Source organism: Haliaeetus albicilla, chromosome Z (genome assembly GCF_947461875.1).
Source record: "Haliaeetus albicilla chromosome Z, bHalAlb1.1, whole genome shotgun sequence".
NCBI classification, from domain to species: Eukaryota; Metazoa; Chordata; class Aves; order Accipitriformes; family Accipitridae; genus Haliaeetus; species Haliaeetus albicilla.
Window position 1 is genome coordinate 43,331,445 of NC_091516.1, and position 26,166 is coordinate 43,357,610.

Genomic DNA, 26,166 nt, shown 5'->3' on the forward strand with positions numbered 1-26,166 from the left:
TTGATTATCTTAATTGCAAAAGAGAACTTGGGAGAAGTCCCATGACCCAGAGCTGGGGTGGCTTTTCAGTTCCCATAGCCAAGGATAGGGAATGAGGGAGTTATTTGCCAGAATATACAGCCTTCAAGTTTTGGTTTGAAATGTTTAGGAATGTATATGCAATTTGACATACTAGCTGTGAGCCTGGTGTATGACTCAGGTTTGCACCTCTTGACCAGTGGTTCTGCTATTTTTATGTTTGTAAACTCACACTTTCCTGGTGTGCACATTAGACAAGCAGGACACTTGTCAGGTAGCAGTGCTGTCAGCTTCATCTGAAAGGTCTACCGGGAGGGTTTGTAGAAGGAGGTTGCAGTAGAGGCTGCAAAGGATTAGGGTTCTGGGTTTGGTACTAAGCTTTGATGCTGACCAGAGGACATACCAAGGGAGTGTGTTGTCTCCCTTGGATCTCAGTCTCACCATTTACAGTTGGGTGTGGAAGCACTTCACTTCTCAATGCTTCTTGTCAACTGGCAGAGCATCAGTACTGTCATGTTAGAAGAATCTGATGCATCACCGTTGCAACTTGAATTTGATACTGAAATACTGACGCCTGTTGCCATTGAGTCTGGGAGGTACAGATAGCCTGATTATGAAAAGCAAATGTGATGGCACTTAGCATACAAGGTCGAGCACTGAGCCTGTGACCATCAGGACCCTTCTCCTCCCCACCTTTGGAGCAGCAAAAACTGGGAGCGGTTAACTGAGTGAGTTCTGGCTGAGCTTGTCAGGTCTCCAGCCCACCAAGGGCACTTTAACTGACTCAGGGGCTTATTTGGATAGTTATGCAATCAAGTTGAATGCCAGCAGGTCGCACACAAACAAGCAGAAGAGGAAGACAGTCTGGAAGAGGGGGCTTGGAACAGTAAAGGAAGGGAACTTATGTAGAGCTCAGGTTTGTGCAGTAGGAAGAGAGGCTTCAGCCAGTGTATCAGAACCAGCTCAATGTGCTCATACAGTGCAAAATTCTGAGTGCAAGAAGGAGAGTAGAAACAATGAAGTGAGACACTCGCAAGAGCGTTACACATAATGTGCAGCACTGCTCAGCTGGAAAACTGTAGCTGGTTAGGACTGAATTTTTTTGACAGTAGTGTGCATGCACGTGACAAAACGCTTTAATGTCCTCTATTCTTGGAATTCATGTGTGTACCCACAGTAGTTTATAGATCTCCACTGGGCTCACAAAGATCACAGTGGGGTTGATGTGCGAAACTTCCAGGGGCTTCCAAACCCTCTTAGGAAACTTAAATTTCCTTTTTGCATTAATTCCAATTAAACTGCTCAGCAGTTTCTGGAGATTTGACTGCATTTCAGTTTTTTGGGGATTTATACAAGAGTTTGAAATGCTGTTCTTGAGGGATGGTGATTTCATTCCTTGTTTTATCTGTCACAAACAGATGTTCGTCTGTGTAAGGTTCCCTAACAAAATGTTTGTTTGATGTGAGTTTACTTTTCAACACCAAGTGTGTTTAACAACATAATAAGTATGACATGTTCTGAACAGGAAATCTCTGTTGTCCTGGTAGGTTTGTGTTTAGTTGTGTTTAATCATCAATGGTGCAAAGCCTGGAAAAATGGCAGCATTGGGAGCAACTCATGTCTGGTATTGATTGATGAATGTTTTTGGATGGGTGTTCTTAGGGCAATGTCTAGGAAGATTCCTATACCAGCAGGGCTCTCATAGTCTTTGTCAGTGAGTTCCCTATCCTGCTTATGTGTAAGGAGGCAAAAAAAACCCCAAATATGAGCTCAAGTAAAAAAGCAAGCTAATGCCCCTGGGAAAAGAGTAGTTACTAGAAAGGAGGGGGAGATTTGGAGCTAGGGTTGCTTTGAAGGGCAAATGAGCACCAATTTAGAAACAGAATCCTGATAGGGTGTGGTGGAAAAAACACACCAACATAAGGATGCATTGTGTATCATGGCATACTGGTGTGTGTAGTCTTTGAGAAGGGCTGGGTTGAGCTGCCGTTGAGCTGCATCACGAGGTAGTCCAGTGGGGTCCCTCACTGTTAATGACTGTGGTAAAAGAGTGTTGCTTCCTAATTTGGGGATCACACATTGCAGGGTAGCAAATACCAGATGTCCTGTTCTAAGGAGGCAACTTTGTCTTAAGAATTGTTTCTAGTTAGAAAGGTTAAAGATGAAGACTGATCAGAAATACCAACAGGGCAGCATTTTTCCCAAGATGATAAAATGAGGAATTTGTAGGAGTTCATGGATATAAGAGATTGTTTCTTCTGTCCGTTCGATTTTGACACAAGATTCTCAATGCCATGTTTATTTTCCCTATATATGGGTTTGGGGATAGCATTTTAGTCCTTTCATGAATATTTAAAAAAAACCTGTAGGAGCTTTATGGGGGAGATATGTAGTGTATTTGAAGGGATGGATAGCTTCTTTTTGTTATCTGTTCTGTGTCACAATCTAGAGTGAGGTAATCACTGAACTCTTTTAATCCTTAACCCAGTGTCACAACACTGCATAGATACATGGCTTGTGGAGCTGCATCTCAGATTTTGACTGAAGAGACATGAGCATAAGGAGTTCCAGTAGATGTTGCTTGACATAGAGAAGATGGACATTAATAACAATGTGTAATGATGCAGGAGGGAGGTGTAATCATGCATGAGGGAGGCATCCTGCTGCAGATATTTGGGGTGGATAGTAGAAATGTAGCTTAACCCAAGACCTTATATATGGTGTGCTCTCATTCAAGCTTAAGTTTTCAGACTAGACTTTTTGGAGTGCAAGCCTCATGCCTGTGCTGTACAGGCCTTCTAGAGGGTTTGTTGTCCAAAAATGGAACTAAATTACTCGGGAGTCCCTGGGAAAGATCCCATTAGTCTTAAAGTACAGCTTAGCAGAATTTACCTTCTTGGGGAGTATGAACAGTTCAGCCACTTGAATTTTATTGCCCTGGTTACCTGCTTATTGTTTTGTTACTGTCACAGTTTTAGCAGATACTCACCAAGCAACTGTTGTTGTACAATATTAGTTTGTCTGTTATTTCCAAAACTGGATTTGGAGAATGGTGATTCACATCCCATTATGCCTTTAAAATTTTTTGCACAATTCTGAGTGCACCAGAGCTTTTTGCTTTGGTGCTGAAAGTTACAGACCTTAAGCCAATATATTCTTGCATTTTTCCATACATGGAGTTGCTGGTTGAGTTGCTACCAGTTACATTGCAGCTTTTCCACATAACTTCTGAAAAAGAATTGCCCTCTCTAGGAAAACTACCCAGGTGTTCCCTTCCAAGGCCAAAGTATAACATGACCATGAGATAAATCTTGCCCTGCTTTGTTCTTGTTTTACTACCACATTTCATCACACCCCAGAGCCTCCCTGCTTATCTTAGGCCTTTTTAATCTTAACAGTGAGACTTTTGTAAACCTGGTGACTTTGTGAAAATGATGAGCTCTTGGCAGATACTTCCGCTTTCTCAGGGGTCCTTGAGCAAATGTTTATCCAGGACACTTATTGTGACAGTGAGTGTGTGTGACCTTGTGCTGGAACTGCTGTGGGGAAAGTGACCTGCCCTGGCCATTAACAAAATGATTTGACTATCTAGGGCTCAAAAGCGCTAAAGGTGACCCGGTTAGCTCATTGTTGGGACTGCTGTCTACCCTGTTGACTGAGATGATTAAGAAATCTCTGTTCTGTTGATCTGAAGGGTATGAGTTCAGAGGTACTCCATGGCTTTCTTGCCTGACAAAATCTTCAGCTAATATTTCTGTTACACTTTTTATTCCAATCAGTTCCAGGTGGCAGTGTTGGTAGATGCCTATTACAAAGCTACTGCAATCCAATTTGAGCTAGCATCCTTCTGACTTCATATTTTGATGGACTGCAGTTACTTTTTGGCGATTTAATACCTTTTTAAAAAATGCAGTCAGCAGGGTAAGGAAAATAATAAAGGCCTGTTGTACAGTGGCTAAGTCTTGGGGTTAGCAGGGGAAATAAGAATCCTTTCTTCTGGCTCTGGATGCATTGAAACTGGCACAGAAGTCCACGAGTTACAATATTCCATACTTTCAAAGCAATAGCTTACCTGATCTGTGAGATTTCTTGCGAAGCAGTTGAACTTAGACAGTCACTTAAAATTCCTGAGGGGTCCTTGTTGGCATGCAGCAATCCCTTTCAAGAACAAAACTGAAAGAGAAAAACAAAATAAAACAAAAACCCCAGTTTCTTTTTAACAATAAACAGCCTATCTTTCAGAAGTGCCAAACGCCCAGCAGTTTCCTGATTGCATTGGCAGCAGGTGGGTTTTCATGGGTCTGAAAATCAGAGTATTTCAGATTTTTCCACAAAGGCAGCTTGCTTTGTTGGCTAAAGTAGGACATGACCAGTGGTCCCAATGTGGACAGCCTGGGAGGTGAGGGGAGGTGCTGTCTGGCAGTGGAGCCAGCTGGCTCATTCCAAGAACATCCTCTCAGGAGGTATGCATAGAACAGCTGGTGGCTTGTAAATTCTCACACTACCTTGGGATACACTAATTTTTCTGTGTGGCTGAGCTCACAGTTACCGTGAACAGCACAGATTTAGGCCTGTGTTTCACTATGTGAAAATTTTGTCAGCTATTCCTCTTGGAGAGCTTTTTTCACTGAGAACTTCCAGCCTCTGGTCTGCCTGAAACCAGCTACGGCCCATTTCAGCAGTTCTTGTTTCAGGTTTTTCTTGGCAAGTCTACCACTAATATAAACTCTCCCTTTCACCCCTGTACCTTGAAAAGGTCATCTTGCTCTGCTGTGCTCCATTTGGAAGCCAGAAGCTTCTCTTAAAGATGCTCCAAGTTGCTTTTGACATAAACACTGGTTCAAAGTTGTTGTTCTGTTTGGAACAGCAGCCAGAGTCCTGGCCAAATTGTTCTGTTGAGTGGAAAAATGTTTTATCAATGCTGACTGTTTTATACGGAACATGCTTTCCTAGCTGGCAGAACTTCAAGAAAATCCAAAGTACCTTGTTGCATGGTTACCAGAAGGCATACGATAACTGTCTGACCTTGTTCATCACATTGCAAGGCTAGATTGTTTACTCTAATAACTTTGTAGTCTTGATTTGCTCATGCTTACATGAATTATGCAAGTAATGTACATCAGTTTTACAGAAGGAGAGGGAAGCACTCAAGCCAATGAAAAGTTTGTTTTCTGAATTATTCCATTCCACCAAAAAAGGTGCACAAGATCTAGTGAGAGTTGTTTCAAACTTCAGTATTCTGCTTTTCTAAGACATGCTACTTCTAGTAATCTCCCAAACTGCTGTCAAGTTTAGTCCTAAGCTATGCATAGCCTGTGGTAGAGAGGACGAGTGAAGAAATAATCAGTGCAGGCAAGAGGGGACCTGTAAGGCTTTTTCTTTCATCTAGCAGCATTCCAAAGAGCATCTGTGGTTGAGTGAAAGAAAACTGGAGGCCAAATCCCAGGTCATCAATACCAAGTTTGTTTACTTTCAGTGATTGTGTTTTAGGAAGGTAAAAATTACTACTAAATGTTGTCCTTGAAGCTGTGGAGGTAGGTTGGGCTTTGGCTGTGTTACTAGCTTACTCCTTACAGTGGCAGACACAGTGATGTCTTCATAGTTTCTAATCTTTTTACATCATTTCAACAGTTTGGACAGCCAAATTGTTTCCTTTCTAAGAGAATTTTCCTGTACGGTTGTTTAAAAGTTTAAAAAAAAAAAAAAAAAGAAAAAGCTGTTTGCTTTGGTAACCTCAGTATTTTAGTTTTGCTTCCACTAAATTTAATAAGAGTATCCAGTGGAAAAGAATGAAGAGGAGGTGGACTAAAGCAACTCATATTTTAGTAGAAGGTGTTGTTTTTTTTTTTTTTAAAACAAACAAAACATTAATTGCAGGTGTTGAATTTTGAAAGTATAGCCAGTTGCAGCCCAAGGAACCCTAATTTCAGATTTTTTGCTTTGGAACTCTGTTATTTTAATACAATTTTGAGATGGCTGTGTTAAGTGTCTTGTAAAATAAATAATTATGCAAAAGAAAGAAACCCTTACTACTAGTATACTGGTTAGACAATGCTGTAAATTGGAAAGTGGGCATACCTTAAGAGAAATCTGGATTGCTAGTAACTCTTTTTCATTTGGTTAACTGTTCCCAAGTCTGGTCTTGACCTGAGTTTAGGAGCTACATCGGAATGCTAATCCAAAACAAGCTGGACATTGCTAACTGAAGAAATGCTGAGTAGGAGACAGGCAGGACTTCTAAGTGTAATGTGTTGAAAGTCCACTTTTTGCTTTGAACTTCGATTCAGGACTGTAGAAACCTGAAAATTACACAAAAGGCTAGTCCCTAGTTCTGTTTGATGAGGTAAAAATGTATCTGATGAAGGTTTGATTTGTGAAGGTTTTAAAAACAAGCTTTGCTAATGTTTACAAAATCCTTAACAAAGGTCGAATTAAAAAGTTTAATCCTTCTCTAGTAACATGCAAATGTGCATCACCAGTTCATTTCTAGCACAGAGCGAAGATTTTCCACACAAGGATGAACTTCACAAAAGCTTCAGGCATTCCTGCAGCATGAGGAAGAACTCCAGTGAGCGCTTAGATTGAGAGCTCTGAGGGATGAGGTGCAGCAGCAGGTTCATAGCCACACTATTAGCCCTGCAGAAAGACAGGAGCAAGTCCCAGTGAGGTCGTGGAGGTGTCCAGCTGCGAACTGCAAGCTGACCTGTGAAATGGGAACTATCTATTCCACTCCTGGTCTTATTCCACATTAGCACCTCCTGGGGTGTTTATTTCTCCTGCTGTCAGTGGAAACATAAAAGCCTGTAAATCGCTGTAAATTAATCAGGCAAAAGGCTACATATTAATGCAGTCTGTTACAAGTAAATGAGTTGCACTTCTTCCGGCAGTGCTTTAAGCAGAGTTTGTCTGATTCAGCATTATCTACCATCCTCCTGCATCAAGAGGAGGATGATAAATTCATTCACTGCTTCAAAAGTGCCCAATAAGTTATTGGAAATCCCTTGGGTTTATAGCTCCTAGTTGGAGAAGGGTTGGCTTGTGAATTCGCATACAAATATTTTACATTTCCTTTTGTTTCAGTGACTTCTTGTAATGTTCGTCTCTTGTACTTAGGGTGAGTCCCTCGGATAACCTGTCTCTTCTAGTCATCTGAATCCAATCTTTCTCACAAAAGTGGTCCAAGTTTGGGAAGTTGTTTCCTTTTTTTCTCTCTTCTTTACAAAAGCTTGCTGCAGGGGCTACAGAGAGCATCTCATCTGGTGCAACAGCGCTAAAAGTGGCTTAGGCTCCACTGAAGGCTGCAGATGGTGGGTTAAATCTCCTATTGGTATCCTCGGCACCTGCCAAAATCAGACTTGTCCTGCGTGTGTGCTCAGGCTGGTGTTTGCAGGGCTTCTCATGGCAGGTGGGTTCAGGTTTCCAGGCTCTGAGAATGCCAGTCCCAACTTTCTGACTCGAAGGCAGCTGAGGCATAGGCACCAGACATCTAAGGAGCTGTGTCACATTGGAGTGGGAATCCCGCTTTCTTCTCAGCACTTGGCCTGCTGGACCATTACCATGACAAAGGAGGATTATTGATTTTCATAGTCACGACGCCTTTGATTTGAGGCTTGCTTTGATTTGGGGCAGTAGTGTTCGCTGGCCTGGAGAAGCAATGGTCTCCTCCAGGTGAAGAGCAAGGAGGGAAACATGCTTTTGAGCAGGAGGATGAAGAGGAAAAGAATTGGCTGAAGAGGCTGAATGGATGCAGTTAGTTGCTGGGAAGGGCCGAAAGCAGCCTATGATTCCTTAAGACAATTAAAAGCAAATTGTCCGGCTGAGCGATCCCAGAGCAAGGAAGATGCTCCCCCAGACTATAATTCAAGGGGCTGAATGGCCCTCAAAAACTGAGAGCTGAGAGAAAAAAAACCAGAAGATGAGGCAAATGATGGAACAGATGTGAGGGCTTTTGTTGGGAAGGCTTGGAAGCTAGCGGGATGGCGATAGGCTAATTTGAGGCGCATAATGCCAGGTTCCTTTCATATGCAGAATAGCTCTTTGATCCAATGTGGATGAAAGTGCTGAAAAGTGGAGAGGATGGCAGGGGGTCTTTTGTCTTTGACAAAAAAGGCATCTGCCGGGCTCTAACCCCCTTTTCCCTACCCCCTCAGCCTAGCAGGCCACTCCAACAATGCTAGCAAAGGGGACAAGTGTCTCCTGACAGCTGAAGAAATCTCCAGGAGGAGAATGAGGCTTGCAGCAATATGTATACCAGAGAGCTTAATCGATTTTTTCCACAGTACAAAAAGGGAGAGGGTTGGGGGAAGACAGAGAGATCACAGTGGAAATAGGAGGTGGGAGGAAAAAAATCCCTTTCTAATAAACTTGTTACTTTTGTTCTCCGAATACATCTTTTCAGGAGATGCTTTGATGCTAGTATGAATACACTTAATGGAGCAGAGTAGGGTAGAGTTGCTGGGGGGGAGGGGCGGGGGCAGGGAGGTGTGAGCTAAGGAAGAACAGTTTTGCAAGGAGGATGAATGTGGAGTGATTTCTGTGGATTCCAACGTAGGAAAGATTTTGGAATTAGTAAAAGAGTGCAGTGCAAGAGATACCTGGAAGACAGATGCATACTTTCTGTACCACCTGTTGGAGAAGCTCAGCACAAATTCTTGATTTTGATTTCTAAGCAAAACTGATAATTTCTCATCAACCCTTCCTTCTTTTCTGTGATCTTCTTAACTCCATGGACTTACTAGAAACGAAAGGACTGCAGGACTGAATGGGGAGCTAGGAAGGCAAGCAGTATTAGTGCCAAGCAAATATAGCAGCTGCAGATTAACTGCTGATCTGGTCCCTGCTTCTCATGCTCTGTCGACTTTCTTCAGCTTTTCACATCTGGTAAACAAGACTGGGATCCAGTCTGCAGAGTCTGATGGCTGTGGTCTTTCTTAAATATCACTTTGCACCTAGTCTAATGTTTTCTTTGAGAAATAATGACAGATAAGTTATCAACCTCTGAGCAAGACCCACCTCAGCAAATGAAATCCTTTAAGAACAGTAGGTTCAGGAGTCATCCTGCTCTTGAGATCCTGACAGTGTTTATCCATTACTATTTACTGAAGATAACCTTCTTACCAGGGCATAGCTTTAGGCAACACCTGGTACTGCAAACAGCTTTTTACCCCCACACCCCTTCTGTTTCTGCTGGGGAGTTACAGTTCCCCTAAGAACGTACAAGAGATACAGAAATGGAGAGAAGCTATCATGTTCGTTTGACAGGCTCTACACGCACATCGATGCCAAATCATAATGCTGTGTAGTTGTTCATTAGGTGTGCCATGATCCCCTTCCAGCAGATGCCACCATTCTGTTCAGACCAGCTGATGTGGAGAGTATTTTTGGCAACAGCATCTCCTGCCCTCCAGCTGTGCAAAGCCCAATAACATGAGTTACTGTAACTCATTAGAGAGCGCTAATCGTCAAGGTCATTGATGCTTTTTTGATTTCTGCCCATTTGTCATATCTTGACTTTTCTTGCTCCCAGTGCTTCGGCTGTGGTTGAGAATGGTGCAAAGAGACTTGAGCTGCTGCTGCTGTTATCAAAGGAGCTGAGAAAACTTCTGTCACTCACAATGCCAAGGTGAAAGTCTCCTCTCTGGGTGGGCTTCAGGTGGTTCTTGTGTGACTTCTCTCTCAGGTGCTATGCACAGTGATAGGGTGCAGGTCTAGATCCAAATCGGGAAAGACATTGCTCATGGGGAAGTCTGACCTGGCAGGGAACAGCCCTCTGTAGTCCGTGCCAAAAGAAAACAGCCCATGCAGTGCCCACTGTCTGGGCTATGGGGTCCATGGCAGCCTGCTGGATGCTCCGTCCCCAGGCAGCTGTGGTTGGGATGGGGTATATGAGTCTTGGGCAGTGAACCTGCAGACTGTTTTTTGCAGTGAAACATGAACCACCTCATTGTGAAAGGTCTTGTGCTTCCACAGCTGGGCAGGCAAGTCCTTCAGCTGCTGCCATCCTGAGATTTCTTCACATGTCCCATATCAATTCTCCCACCTCCACACCAGAAAGATGTACTCTCAGCAAAGACCAGACAGCTGCTAAAGCTTCCTCATGGGGACAGCTTTGTGTCATGCCAGCAGTGAGGTTAAAGATATGAGGGGGCAGGGCGTGAGTTGCCTGTATTTCTGTGTAAACATGTGTGGTAATCCTCCATAAATGCAGGTAGTCATTGTGGTTTTAAACCATGCTCTTGAGATAGATTTATTTAGCTGTTTGCAGTTTACTGTGTGCTAGTTTCTCATGGCCAGTGGGTGGGCACAAGGAAGGAAGATGCCTGTGTGGCTTGACCCTGCTGCTATGGTCCAGGCCAGAATCTGTTTGGAGGAGAGACTGGATCTGTTTCACCTGAAGCAAGGGAGGAGGGAAGAGATGTGCATGGAGTAGAGGGTAGCATGCAGAGCAAGTGACAGCAGGAGTGCAGGCTGTGGGAGTACAGCAGAAAGAGGAAGATGTGCTTTGTTAACACGTCTCACCCAGCAGGCTGGTGTTTTCTCCACAGAAGCCGGTTACCCTCCGCTGGTTTGTCTTTGGATGAAAATCAAATGGTAAAAATTGCAAAGCCTCTTTTATGTGTTTATTCTACATTGAGTCAGAGCTACCTGACCAGCTCAGGAGACCATCGCAAGTCTTATTCCTGCTCTGTGGACAGGGACTGCTGGTCATTGTTTCAGAGGCTGCAGAGTCTAGAAAGGGCCATATTGCTGTAATGGTAAATTGTCCAAGTGGATGCCGATATGGTAGTCAACTTACAAAATAATCCATTCCCATGGAAGTGCTTTTGACTGGATTGATTGTACATACGAGAATTTCCTGGCATAACCTATCAGTCCTGGCAGTAGAAATCCCACATTTTCAGCATGGATTTGGCTTGTCTCTCAGTGAATCTTGTCGGGTCGTTAACATCCATTAGTGCTTCTCTGTGTCGGAAGTGAAGCCAAACAAATGGAAAACAATGGCTTTGGAGTGCAATAAACCCCAGCCTGCATGCAAACTTTTGTTCAGACATAAAGTAGTTTCAATTTGTTTTTGTTCAATTTACTTCCAAATTAAACAGAGTTCCTTTGCAAGATGGCCATTGGTTAGTTTGATGTAACTGTCCTGAGTGTCTACCTGAAGGTATTCTTCTAATCCGGTGTAGTTAGTACCAACAAAGTGAATTCTTGCCCTTTTAAAAAAACATGAGATGGCAGTGAATGTTTCTATTCATAAACACCCTTCCAAAACTAATGCTAAGTTATGTGCTTTCATATTTGGTTAAATACACAGTGGTCTGGATCCAGACAGGTAGCTCTAGCTGTAGTGGGGACGGTGTGATTTCAAGTTTAGTGGGACCTGCACCTTTCAGCAGGAGACAGATTGGTGTGCTGGAGGACGGCACATTGCACCTGTTTGTTCCCACATCTGCCCTGTCGTGTAATCCCAAGATTTGGTTCACATAATCTCTGTACATTAAGAGTATGCTTATTCATGTGTGAGTTTCATGGTGTTGGTGAATACCTCCAGTTCCAGAGTGCTTTTAATGGTGTTCAAGGCAAATATCCAGGAGGAGTTAATTACACAGAGCCCTCATCAGGCTCCAGAGTCACTAGAGCTTGGAAAATAACCCTCCCTGGAGTAACTTTTGAAATGTGTTTCAAGACCTCAGCAATATCTCATGGCTTACTGCTTTTAGAAATAAAAAACCCAAGCCAGTAGGTACTAGGAAGGCATGTTGCAGTTGTCTAGTCTTGCTGTGCAAACCAGTGGTAGCTTGAGTGTGTGTTCAGGAGAGATGGTAGTGATTTACTTGCCACATGCTGACTGAGAGCTGCTGTCTGCACAGGCGAGTAGCCAGCTCCATGCCCCACCAGCGTGCCCACTGCATCCCATGCTCAGCCTGGGGGGATTTTGCCCCAATTGCTTCCTTAGCTGCCTGCCTTTCTGGGGCTTGGTGGCTGCCTGCTGCAGCTGCTGGAGCGGTGAGGGAGAGGTACAGAGGTGCTGCATTGTCTGTTTGGCTCCAGAGGCCCCTGTCAACTGTTGCTCCAAATGGCTTTCCTGTGCCTTTTAAGTGGCAGTCATCCTCATGGGGTGGGTGTTCATTGCCCCAGGCAGGAGGCAGCTGGAGCTGCAGCTCTCTCTGGGTCAGGTCCTGAGGCCGCCACCCTGGAGAGCCATGCTGTGCTTGAGGTGGGGAAGCAGCAACACCTGGAGGACACCTCTGCTGATCTTCTTCCTTTCTGGTCAAGGGAGAGGCTCCCTGGGGGTAGGAGCTGTGGCAGCCACACTGGTTCAGCTTGAGGCAAAAGGAATGGGACTGTTTGCATTCCCAGGTGAAGGTCGAGGAGGAGAGGAGGCACGGGCAGTGGCAGCCCCTGTGCCTGCGGAGGCGGTCAGTAGGGGAGAGTGCTGGGCAGCTGCGGGGCTGCTGCCCTCAGACTTCCCCTGCAGGGAGGGTGGCTGCCTATCTCCCCTGGCAGCTGCCATGCTTCCCTGTCCTGCTCCAGGGAGCCATTCCTGCCTGAAATTAGCTGGGTGTGTGGGAGAAGGAGACACAAAGCAGGAGATGACAGCATTAATATTCTTTGTGGGTGAGGAAGAAAGGGCAAAATAAGCCGTGCTTAATTTAGTTAGGTAGGTGGCTGAGGAGCTGTGGGGATAGGAGCCCGTCAGGCCCTATGGCTCTGTGGTGGTCAGGCAAACTGTCGTCTAGGGGAGCAAGATTGCCCCTGTTTCAGTCTGCCCCTTTGTATCTTCTGTATTAATCACATCAGGGGCAAAACCTCCTGGAGTTACGTGTGGTGAGTCAGTTCCCTATGAGCAGGCCCGTGGGACCTGAGGTGTGAGTATCTGCAGACCTGGCAGAGGCGCGGGTTGGCAACATGTGGACTGGCGTGCTTGGAGCGGGAGCAGCTTCAGAGAGCCCTTGGCAGGCAATTATTTGTCTGTGACCTTCTCAAGGGGCGAGACGAGAACTCACCAGGAACTCTGTCTTTTCCTCCCTCTCCCCCTCCCTCAGGTGGTCTTTGCTTTGAATCAGACTCTCTTCCAGCAGGAGAGCCTCCGAGCAGGCAGTTTCCAGATCCCCTATACGACAGAAGACCTTATCAAGCATTACAACTGTGGGGACCTCAGCTCCATCATCTTCAACCATGACACTTCTCAAGTGAGTCTTGCCACTGCAGCCCTTTACTACGCACATGTCCCTGTAGCGCTAATCCCTGTCTCACTCACACTTGTCTCTCCTCAGGTAGGCCCTTTGCAGGTGAGGGCCAAGGGCACGTTGCTGGCTTTCTGGTGCATCTGCTTTCCTGCGCCTCCTGTCCCAGGAGTCTGCACCACCTTACCCCTGCCTTGCTGCATGCAAGCAGCAAAGGCACACCCGGCTTTTGCTTTTGGTCGAGTGCCGTGTTTGCTTTAGCGTCAAAGCTCTATGACTTAATCCTTTATTTTCTTAAGGATCCTGTGGAATTACGCTAGCTTAGGTATGAGTGACCTTAGCACCAACAGAGAGCAGCAGCAGGCTCTTTTGTCCAAGTAGTGACAGAGAAATGCACTCGTGACTTGGACGCTTGTGTAAGGCTGGGCAAGTTGCAAGCTTTTTAATCTCCCCTATCACTATGATTGTGTACTGTGGTCAAGGCCTAAAGAAGAGAAATTGAGTGAAACAAAGAAAAGATAGATTTAGACTGAATGTTAAGGAAAAGAAAACCTTCTGAGGCCTCACAGACTTGGTTTATGGAGATGGTTTCCTAAGCAGCACAGCGGAATGCAATGCTCTGATCTTTAAACCACGGAAAATGCCCAGCAGGGACCAATTTGGCCTGTTTGGGCTGTTAGATTAGCTAACCTCAGACTGAGACATCAGGCCTCTCTATTCTTGTCCGTGGGGTACTGCCTGGCAATTCATGCACATCAATGAAAACATCAGCACTGTGAGGCTAAAGCCTAACAAGTGGGTGTTGGTACCTGAGCTTTCCCTGCTGAATAACCATTTTCCTATGGCCTTTTGATATATATGGTGCAGTGCTGCAGAGCTGGGAATACTGTTGTACTAACCCTTGCTTCTTCGGCACTGAGCTTTGCGTGCGTGTTGTTACCTTCCCGTCCTGCACACCCCTCAGCCTGCACATGCAGGCAACCTGGTCATTAACACTGCTTAGCTCCTACACAGTGCACTTCATTTGTAGATTTCAAAGGGCTTCTCAAAAGACGCCAGCACTATAAGAGCATACAGATGCTGCATCACTATTCTGCTGAGGTGTTACAGACTGCAGACAGCTGGCATTGCTTTAAGGTCCTTGGAGAGAGCAGCTCTTGCTGAGACTTGCATGTCTCTGAGGGAGCAACTGCCCTTTACTCACATGAGGAACTCCACTGCAGAGTGCTCTCCCTCACAACAGAGCTGAGTAGTAATAGTCTGCAACACTATCAGCTTATGTTTTTAAGCAGAGCTTCTCTGTAAATTATATTTGACCCCATACTTGCCCAGTAGATGACCCACTGTGGGCTAAGAACGCTTTGGAAACAGGCAGTAATAGTTTCTGAGTGGCTCCAGAGCCTCTTCAGCTGCTGCAGCCTTGCAAGGGAAAGCACTTGGTGTAGTGGCTCTGCTCCCCAGAAACCACTGCTTGTAGGCCCTTTCCTTAGCAGTCCCCATAGCTGCAATGCCCAAAGATACTTGTCAAGAAACCAGGATGGCTGCAACTCCAGACTCACGTTTCCTTCCAGTAGCAAGAGCTTAGGGTAACGTGCAGCCACAGCTGTCCTGGGCGCCCCAGGGGAGGAAGCCAGTATTTTAAAAGATACTTTGCGGACAGGGGAATTGGAGGTGGTAATACTTTCTGTCGTGACAAAATCTGGCCCTCTTTCTTCTGGAAACTTTGGGGAAGTTTTTGTTAACTAGTTCAAATTGCAGTTATTCTTTGACAGCCTGTGTCAAACTCTCTTAGAAGAGTGCAATTATCATTATAGTTATGTCATACCTATCGCAACTTATGGAAGACGTATGTAGCTAAAGATAGCCAGGGACAAACATTTACTTTCTTCAGCTGAGCAATCAGGATTTGGGATCTACCATGTGGCAAACAGAGTATTTGTTGACTTTGCACCAAAAAAAATTCAGCTGGCTGGCTTATGAATTATATGTTGAGAGGAAAGAAGCACTATGCATATTTGAAGTTTGCTGAGTAATTTTTTAGCTTTCTTTGGGTTTTGTCATACTGGATGTGCCTTGAGGGGCAAAGGCAATTGCCACATTCAGTGATGGAGCAAAATGCCTGTGCATGATGGCTGCCTGTGAAATAAATGCCCCTTTCATGAAGACATTTTTTTTTCCTACCTTAGGTCCCAAATTTCATTAATGCTACACTTCCAGCCCATGAACGCATTACTGCCCAAGAGATAGACAGCTACTTCCGTCAGGAGCTCATCTACAAGCGAAATGAGCGAATGGGCAGGAGGGTGAAGGACCTGCTGGAAGAGTACCCAGACAAGAGTTTCTTCTTTGCATTTGGAGCTGGTATGTGATTGAGGTGTTCTACAACCTGAACACATTCTTCCCATGGCCATTAGAAGCTTTTTACAAATGTTTGCCTCAGTACTGCCTCTTCTTTAAACTTTTTACCATGGTGGACACAGAACACAGCTTTGCCCTCATGTAGGAAGACTTTTTCAGTGTACGAGACTGTTTTTCTTCAGTATGCAAAAAGCTCACAGTGTATGCATTGATTGCAATATTTATTAGTTACAGACTTATTTGTTATATGCATAGCCAAAGATACTGAACCAACTACAGTGCATACACAAAAGGCACAGTTCTTAGACATACGTGTTTGTGGTGTGGCCAACCAAGACAGAAAGATGGGAGAAATAGGGAGCTGAGATGAAACGTAGCAAGTCACAGGTTGCACCAGTGCTTGAATAAACCTTTCAAGAACGCATCCAAAAGAATAATATGCCAAATTGTGTGAATCTAAGGGGTTCAATAAATGCAAAGGGAGAGGAAGGCACACTTTCACCTTTCTATTCCTGTTGCAGCACCTTCCCTCTTTCACTGTGCTTCCACAACCACTAGGAAATTGTGTCTGCCACTATTTTAGAGCAGAGTATTGGGCCCAGCTGGGGAAAACCTACTCCATTTTCTGCCCCTCAGTAGCCAGCAGGAATCTATAGGCACATCAAGCAGCTCATCAAACTCAGTGAGGTTAACACCCACACTTCAGACTAGAGCTGGATCAAGGATGTAAACAGGATTGGTTTGCCATGACTCCCATCCTTTGTTCTAGCTCCAGGGAAAGGAATAAGTGAGGACTGGTGTTTGAAAAGACAGGTGTTGATTCCCAGAGAAGTATTGCATCCCCACCACCATAAACCATATGGGCCTTGGGAAGGGGGAGAGCTGAAACTGGTGTCAGGATCCATGTGATGTTTTCCAGTCTCAGTGGTTACTGCTTTAGTGATGATGGAAGATCTAGTCAAGGCAAGGAAAATATTTACTTAAACTCTAAAAGCATTGGTATTCGAAGTCTGTGAGAATCTCCTCACTTGCAGCAGGGAGTTGTGGTTACAAACTTATCATAACAAGGGTCCTGTGTGTGAGGGCAGAAAGGTAATGAAAGGTGGCTGATAATGTCTGTTCAGGCATGTGAGAAGATTGTAAGGTGTTATCTTCCTGCAGTATCACTGCTCTGTGCAACTCCCTGTCATGAAGGACAGTGAAGCCAGTGTAGGTTATGTAGATACTGGTCCTGTCTGTCTGTCTCTAAGCTAAGATCAGGGCTTTGCTGTACTCCACTGCTGTTGTTGTTCTGATCACCCTTGTCCCTGCCGGACTGATGTTCCTGACCAGTGCATATGTGAGTCCTCAGTGCCAGCTGCGTCAGTTGCAGGTAGCTAGTCTTCCGTCAGGAGGCTAGTCACAGATGTTGGGGCTCCAGTAACTGGGTCACAACTGAGTGATGAGCAGCCCACGCAAATGGACAGATGCAGGTGCAAGTGTCACTTTGAGTCTGCCCTGTCCCAGGAGCAGGATCCTTTGAGAGAGGAGAGCCTCTTCTCCTCCTTGTGCACACACCCTGCATCCCATTGGACAGCTGCATTGGACAAATCACATGTGTTTAAAATGCTTTTGTGTCATTTGTCTCCTCTCCCATCAATTTTCTTCTCTTCCCACTTTTCTGCCCCACACTGTCTTCATTGTCATTAGTGTGCACAGCTCTGTCCCAGAGCCCAGAATCACTGCAGGAGCAGGAGAGATCCCTGCCCTTCACAATCTCTCTTGTTCTCAACCTTCATGACAGTACTGAAATCCTTCCCAGGTTTTCTGGATTCTTGTTTTCCTCCTTCTTATTATTGTCCTTTTCCTAGTTGCCCCCTTCTTTGTCTCCTAATTGCCTCTTCCAGTAGAGCAGGGTTAGGATTCTCCCAACAGTGTTGCACTGCAGAATTGCCTGGAGCCTTGGGCCTGTATGAATACCCTTGATCTGTGGCTTCTGTGCACATGGCTTGATCTCCAAGCACCAGGCGTGCTCTTCTCCTTCTTTTCCATCATACTTTTGAATCCAGACAGGTTCCCTGTCTTCTCTGGGGATTCAAGATCGACTTCGAAAATCTCTCTAATTACACTCTGGCTTTGATACCAGTCCAACCTCTGTTCTCATCTGCTCTTGCAAATAGCTGTGCTCAAAATAAATAGCAGTGCCAGCCTCCCACTTCTAGCAGCACAATTCCTCATTATTCCCTTGTTTGACTGCATGGGGGTTTCTTTTTATTTGTGTCATGGTTTAACCCCAGCCAGCAATTAAGCACCATGCAGCCGCTCACTCACCTCCCTCACAGTGGGATGGGGGAGAGAATCAGAAGGGTAAAAGTGATAAAACTTGTGGCTGAGATAATAGGTAAAGCAAAAGCTGTGCACGCAAGCAAAGGAAAACAACGAACTCATTCACCACTTCCCATTGGCAGGCAGGTGTTCAGCCATCTCCAGGAAAGCAGGGCTCCATCATGCATAACAGTTACTTGGGAAGACAAATGCCATCACTCTGAACATCCCCCCTTCTTTCTTTTTCCCCTAGCTTTTTATTGCTGAGCATGATGTCTTATGGTATGGAATATCCATTTGGTCAGTTGGGGTCAGCGGTCCCAGCTGTGTCCACTCCCAACTTCTTGTGTACCCCCAGCCTACTTGCTGGTGGGGTGGTGTGAGAAGAAGAAAAGGCCTTGACTCTGTGTAAGCACTGCTCAGCAGAAACGAAAACATCTTGGCATTATCAACACTATTTTCAGCACATGTCCAAAACATAGTCCCATACTAGCTACTAGCAAGAAAATTAACTCTATCCCAGCCAAAACCAACACAATTTGTTTCATATTAATTGTCTAAATGAGAAGTAAAATCACAGGATATAATGGAGAAAACAGATCAATTTCTACACAGTTCTGAGGTTTTAATGAGTGCACATTACAAATATGAATGCAGGCTTTTATTGTTTTCCAGCAAGCTTATTTAGCCTTTTGCTTATCCAGATTTCTGTATGCGACAGATAATTATGTGGAAGATTTATTTTTATGCCACCAAGCAGTGAAGATGAACAAATGTCTTGTGTTCAGTTTTGAGCATTGCTTGACTACTGTACTGTTGTTAATTACTGGAAAAGGGTCCCAGGAAAGTGCTCGCACAAGACAGGTTAGAATGAGCTGTAGAGGAAGAGAAAAAGAAAGGCTATAGGAGTGCAACTGAATCATCACTGCATTGTGTATTTCCCTCTTCTGGCCACCATTGAAAAAAGTATCTCCCAGCAGTGGCTGATAAACTGCAGGACAAGGTTGTGTTAAAATAGTAGTATGATATCAAGGGGTGTCCGTGTTAGAAGGGAGAAAAGACTTTTAATTGTTTCTTTCCAGATTTTTTCACCTTGTGTTTTTATTTTTAAAAGGGCTAGGCTTTTTGTAAGGGAAGTTCAATTTTTTCCATTAACCAAACACCATTGAAAAAACACTTTTATCATCAGTAATATCCAAACAAGGTCATGGTTTGTGGGTGATGCAGTATTACAAATACCCCCTCTAGTTTTTTAAACTACTCTTTGTAGTTTTATTTTAAATGGGGGAAAATCAGAAAAGATTGATGATTTATTTTATATTCCAAGTGGATTGATGTGGTTTAGAGATGTGTAATACATTGTGCAAAAAAAGCACCTATCTCTTTCCAGGTCTTAATACAGCTGCATGGCTATATATGTTGATTTCTTACATGGAATTACATGTTGTAATTTGGACTGTAATAGATTTGATCATTAGATCCAGCGTATTTTATGCTTTTACTACATTTTAACAGATCAGACAAACTCCCCCTATATTCTGTTGAAAATGTTTCTCAGTCAGAGCTCACTTCTGGAACTATTTTTGTTTGGAAGTAATTTAAGCTTGCACAAAAGTGGAGAGCTAAAAAATAACAGATTTTGCTGAAACTATCCCAAAAGCTTTGCTTCTGGCCAAAGTGCAAACATGGAAAGTTTCAAGCCAAAATAAGTCTGTTTGAGGGAATTAGAGGAAAGTATGGGAAGAGAGATGTAGTTATGCCAGCAGCATTCCACTAGGTTCAGCAAGGATTTTATCTTAATTGTGGACAGGCCTTTTTGTATGGCAGCACTAGAGTTACAAGCCAGGCCTACTTCCTGTTGCTAGTGGAGAACTTGTGAAGCAAAGCCAGCTATAATCTTTCACAAGCAGTGTTCCTTCTATATACATTTTTAATTTCTCTGAAATGTAAGTGGAGCATTCGGGATCTGAATGCTAAGCCAAAGTAAGTGATGGGGCATGTGATTCCATAGGCAGCCAGCTAGAAAACACTATAGGTTTCTGCTTTGTTTGAGAGGTGCACATTGACGTGGAAAAGGCTGCATTGTCCTACTGTGCGGTGGAGAGTTTTGCCACTTGTACAGGTCTTACAAGAGTGCTGCCTGCTGGCTAAACCTTCACCTTCACAGAATCACAGGATAGTTGAGGCTGACAGGCACCTCTGGAGATCATCTGGTCTGCCCCCCTGCTTAGAGCAGGATCATATAGAGCAGTTTTTCTAGGACTGAGTCTGGTCAGGTTATGACTATCTGCAAGGATGGAGACTCCAGAACCTCTCTGGGCAAGCTATTCTAGTGTTTAACCACTCTCACAGTAAAGAAGCTTTTTCTTAAGTTTAAGTGGGATTTCCTGTATATCAATTTGTGTTCATTGCCCCTTGTCCTTTCATGGGGCACCACTGAGAAAAGTTTTGCTCTATCTATTTTACAACCTCCTATCAGGTATTTGTACATCAATTATACTGCCCCTCAGCCTTGTCTTCTTCAGGCTGAATAGTCCCAGATCTCAGCCTCTCCTCATATGGCAGATGCTTTAATTGTTCATCATCTTTGTGGCCCTTTGCTGGACTCTCTCCAGTATGTCTACATCTCTTTTGAACTGGAGAGCCCAGAGCTAGACACTGAACCCAGATGTATGTCACCAGGGCTGAGAAACAGGGAAGGATCACCTCCCTCAATCTGTTGGCAATGGTCTTCCTAACACAGCCCAGGAGGCCATTGGCCATCTTTGCCACAAGGGCACGTTGCTGGCTCAAGGTCAACTTGATGACCACCAGGACACCACATCCTTTTATGCCGAACTGCTCTTCAGCCAGTTGGTGCCCAGCCTATCCTGGTGCTTGGAGCTATTCCTGCCCAGGTGTTGGATTTGGTTTGCTGAACTTTGTGAGCCAAGATTCTCTCATCATAAATCCACACTGACCACTGTCAATCATCCACTTATCCCTAACACATTTGGAAAGGGTTTGCAGGTTATTTTGCTCCATCACATTCCCCAGGAATAGAGGTGTGGCAGACCAGTTTGTAGTTTCCCAGATCCATCTTCTTGCCCTTCCTGAAGATAGGAGTGATACTTGCTTTCTTCCAGTCCTCAGGGACCTTCCCTAATTGCCACAACGTTTTAAAGATAATCGACAGTGGTCTTGCACTGACACTGGCAAGCTCTCACAGTTGCTCTGGGTGTATGGTATCGGGACTTATACCTGTCTGGTCTGTTTGAATGTTCCTTAACCTGATCCTTCTCCACCCAGGGTGAACATTCTTTGCCCTGGGCTTACCCTCTAGTCATAGGAACCTGAGATTCCTGAAGCTGGTTTTACCAGTAAAGAAAGTGACAATGGCCTTTTCAATATTCTTTGTCATCAGGTCTCCTGCCCCCTTCAGCACTGAGATGACATTTGTCTAGTCTACATTTTACTGCTGAGATATCTGGAGAAGCACTTCTTTTTCCCCTTGATGGTTCTCACCAGATTCAACTCTAGATGGGCCTTCCTTCTGCATAGTCACTTCAGGATGAGCATGGCTTGTTTGCTTTAGCTTACTTACGGTTTCTGTTGAGTGGGCTAAAGAATAAGAGATAAAAAAAGAGTGGGTTTTTTTTTTCACGCAGGAAGAAGCATACTTAGTGGCATGAGATCCTGACTTCATTATGAGAGGCAAGGCCTCAGGTGAAGCCAGAGTTTCTAGGAGCCACTTTAAATTCCCTCCAGTCTCTGCTGCCTCTTTGAACAGCTGAGAAACTCCAGAAGTGCCAACTCATGAATAAGAAGTACAGAAGGATCTAAGATGCCTTATATCCCTTTGGATGAAATGACTGACTTCACTGAGAGATGCTGACTGATGTGACAACTTCAGAAGTTGGTCCTCTTAATCTTGTAAACACTGGCAAATTCCTTTTTCTCTCAGAGCTCTTTTTTCTTTGCTGCTGCTGAAAAGGCTGAGGCTTTAAAGTATAGTGGATGTTGGCCAGCCACCATTAACACTAAGAAAAGAAGGTTGATGGTGAAAAATTATTCAGCTACCATGTCTTCTAATGACTAAAGGAAATAATGAATGTGTTTCTTTAGCATTAATTACTCAGACTGTATGGATTCAAACTTCCAGGGACTGGCTGTTTTTTTCCCACTTTACTCCCCTGCCCCCAACAAGACCTCCCAGAAAGAAGAATTGTTATGAACAGACTGATGAACCAATATCTAAATTAGCAATCCAGCTAAGAGCTCCAGATCTCAGTTGTCTTCCTCCCAGCAGCTGAGTCCACTTGTTACTGAAAAACTCGGAATAAAGAACTTATCAACACCAATGTAGTGTAGATAAGCAGACACTTCTTTATTAACGGCCAGGTGCGCGGGCGAGTCCTCTCACGAACCACGCACACCTGAACACCAAAATCATACACCTTATATTAAACTTACTCATACATATTCATTAGATTTCTGAGAAATGTTATGCATATTCATTAGATTTCTGGGAAGTTCTTAACATATGTAAATGTCCTTTACGCAGGCGCAGTGAAGGTCTCTGGTGGTCTTCAGAAGCCCTCTGGTGGTCTTCCATAGTCTTCCTCACTTTGTCCGATAGTTGACCTTTCATGTGATTCTGCGCAGTACGATTTTCGCCATCATGTATTAGATTTACATAAAGTACATTCAATGTTAATTCTTGAATTTAATATTTCTAGTGATTGGCCCTCAGTCACACCACCTTATCAATATTCTTATACTAAAACAATCATTGGTTAATCTCACTTAACTCTACTGACTGGAATTCTCGTTAATTAGATCAAAGTAAATCTTTACCAAAGCTTCCGTGGTTAACTGATTTCAGACAATACTCGAATTCTTATAGTTACACATAATACATTTTCTTAAGTTCCTAAGTTCCTATTAATTTGAAATTCTGACATCTGTTATCTAAGTTCTAAATGTTCCTACTAGATGATTTTAACCAATTGCTCCGGCCTTGGTACAGGGCTACACAGGGGATTTCACAGCAGCTGTTAGTTGTTGGTTAAATATATAGAATTCAATATATAATTTTGTTAAAATATTTCTTATAGTTCCATATTCCTATTAAAATTAATTCTAACTAATAACAAATCAGTAACACACTGATAGCTGCTAAACTAAAATTAACTCTTGGATGGTTGATGTGTGATCAAAAAAACATGCAGAAGAAGGATTTGGACATCGTTGTAGAAGTGTAATTGACCCCATCTGAGCTAAGATGGGTGTGTAAACTTTAATCTTAGCCACCTGGACTAAGGAAAAGAGAGAACATGCTACGACTTATGGTTACCCCAGAGTCTGCCATAGTCCACCAAATGGCTTCCTCCAACTTCTCTAGGTTTTGAGGTAGTCCTTGGGATGTGGGGGATTGGTCAGTTATGTGTCAGCCTTGGGTGCCAAGTGCATTGGACTCACAGGCAAGTCTGATGCCTTTTCCCTTGCCCCTTATGTCATAAAAAGCAAAAAACCCCCAACAAACAACAAAAAACCCCCACCGATTTCCAGGGGAAACTGGAATTGTGCTGAGTCTGTGTCCTGAATGATGTTAGGTGATGTTTTTTTCCATATAGAGCTGTTCACTGTTACGTCTTGAAATTTGCTGTTCCATCTGGCATTTTTTGGATGGAAATTATGCAAGAGGAACAAGATTTATTGTCTCTGGTAAAGAAAAGATTGGAGAAAGGACCTGTCACCAGTAAACACTGGTAAAAATAATCAACAGTGCTACGCCTAGGATGTCTTTGTGCATCTTGTGTAGGTGTTACACCTGTAAAACAAAACCAAACAAAAACCTGCCATGGGAATATGAAAGTTGCCCAAGTAAATGGGTATCAATTTGCCCTTGAAATTCAGTGGGAATTCAGAACCCAGCATGGAAACTTTGAACCTGCCATCAGCACATTTGCGACTGGAGGTGTGGATGTGCACAGGGAATGTAAATTTATGTATGCCTTATGTAAAGGATTTGAAATGTGTAATGAGGAAGTTAACGAAAAATCTACAGGAAGCTGAATCTTGTCAGATTCGAGAAGAGGAGAAAAGTGGCGGGGGGGGGGGGGGGGGGGAGGCTGGGAGGAAGATAACATAATGATAAAACAGATTAAATGAGTTTTTTGGGGCCATCTGACTTCTCCCTGGGTACAAAGGGCTTGCTGATTGCCTGCTTGCTTCTTCTGTCTTTGGAATGCAGCATCATTTTAGCCTCTTTGGGTGGAAGAAAAGGCTGAGTCCCTGAAGGTGTGCCTGTACCTCTGTAATCTGAGAATGCCAGATACAACCCAGCAGCTTTGAGACCCTTTTCCTTAGTAAGAATGCTAATGACAGGGTTTATTAGAACAACAACCCCCGAAGGGGATAGATAATGGTGTGTGGAGGCAGCACCCACATCCAAAGCCCCAGGGTTCACATGAAGGGCACTCCTCCTGACATCTCTGACACATGAAGTGAGGAAAGCTTTGCATTTCTGCATTAGAGGCAGAAACCTCTGTTCCAATGTATTAGTTCAACTGTCAAAATTGCCCAGGTCAAACAACTGTGTGCTGTTTCTGCTTAGGTACTGACAGTCTGGTGATCATCAGCTTCTTATCAGTGCTGGGGTCTACCCATTGCTACCTTTATTGGGCAGCTACAGTAGGAAAACTTTCATCTTGTAAGGTATGTTTTAAGCTAGTGGGGTTTCAAGTCCTTAATACCTTTTTTTCTGGAAAGGAAGTAGTGGTGTGGAATGGGAGCAGGTCCAGCAGCAGAGGTGGCTGTGAATACTGCAACTCAGACATGGCACTGCTATTTCCTTTCCTTACTAGTCACATAACGCTGGCTGCTAGCATAGTCACCTACATGAGGGTCTTCTTGCCTAATGAGCCTAGGCCTTCAACAGTGGAAAACTCTCAGTAAATGCCAGTGCAGATGGAGCCCCAGTGGCTAAGGCTGTCTGAATGGAAGCTGTTTCTTTGAACTTGGTTTTTACAAAATAAACGATATGGGTTTGTAAACTTTTTCCTTATGTTAACTTTGCTATAAATTTGGCCTTATAATCAGTGGAAAACCTTTTTCTAACTTCAGTTTGTGTAGTTATCAGGGGTTTGACTTTGCCCAAAGGTAAAAATGGGAATCCCCGGGATCAAAAATACTCACATCATAAGTTTAAGAGACCTAGTTTTTGACAGAACCAAGTAGATAGGAGTGTCTGGTTGTCTTTCACAAGAAAAATGCCAATTGTAACTTCATATGTTTCTTTTCTGTGGTATTAGGCAACTTTTCCCATGTTGTGCAAGGGCTTCAACATCAGCTATTTTTAGAAGGATTTCATATTTACATGATTCTGTTACAAACAAATGTGGAAAATGAATCCTAGTAATTCCATATAGGTGAGTTAATTAGCAAAGCACATCACTTTTAAAGAAATGGAAGGTTTTTTGTTTCCTCCTGAGTGAATACAGGTTTGAGGCACTTTTTTAAAGTTTCTCCATGTGTAGTGAAAGTATTTTCTTGGGCATAGAGAATGCCACTGTTCCACAGTCCTGCCCACCAGATTTCCCCCCTTTGAGAGTGGTGAAGTATGATCCACTAAGATTTTATACTAAAAAAGTGATTTCAAGGAAATCATGGTTTTTTGAAGACAAACACTTGTCCTGGCCTCAGTGGAGTAAAACCTCAAGTTCAATGTTTATGGAGTAATATTTCATTAATATTTCATCTTACAGGTCGTCACAGGAAGGAGTACATTTGAAAGTCTGCAGTCTCAAAAAGATTGGAGGAGTAGGATGTCTGTTTTGCAGTTTGGCTTCCATCCAATGAAATGATTTAAGACAGTACTCTGCCTTCTCTAGATCATTCGTTGCATCTGCCACATGCTGAACTTTCAGCTCTTCACTGCAGATACCTTTGGGACTGACTTGGGCCATGTATGTCCCTGCTCTCCAGGTCATCAGAAATTCTCCTTTGCTTGTGTTTGCATCCTTTGAGGGAGCACTGGCAGTTTTGAACCCTTCTCCATGGATTTATTGGCTCACAGACTGCTGTGGGAGGATACTTCGATTATTGAAAGGGTAGAAGAACCCTGCCATGGGAAGCACATAGGGAGGAATGACCTGTCCTTTGTGCCTCATGGTTAAGTGATAATTTTTCCTGAAGTTTCTCTTTTTTTGTTCATGGGTAGCAGCCTCATGTCATGCCTTTTCTACAGGCCAGTAACTCTAATCCAGTCACCTACAGATGTCCTGTTCACCCTTCTGGGGTATGTTATATGAATTTATCT

General features: G+C 43.8%; 1 protein-coding gene across 3 annotated transcripts in view; it reads left to right on the forward strand.

Moving 5' to 3' along the window:
• Positions 1-26,166, forward strand: part of TRABD2A (TraB domain containing 2A) — a 79,928-nt gene that overhangs the window by 39,613 nt on the left and 14,149 nt on the right. For 2 of the 3 annotated variants that reach the window (XM_069776147.1, XM_069776148.1), the window contains exons 3-4: positions 13,062-13,208; positions 15,389-15,563. In XM_069776147.1, coding sequence (XP_069632248.1) covers positions 13,062-13,208; positions 15,389-15,563 — 322 coding nt within the window. The remainder of the gene's footprint in view (positions 1-13,061; positions 13,209-15,388; positions 15,564-26,166) is intronic. The other variant, XM_069776150.1, reaches the window with a different exon arrangement.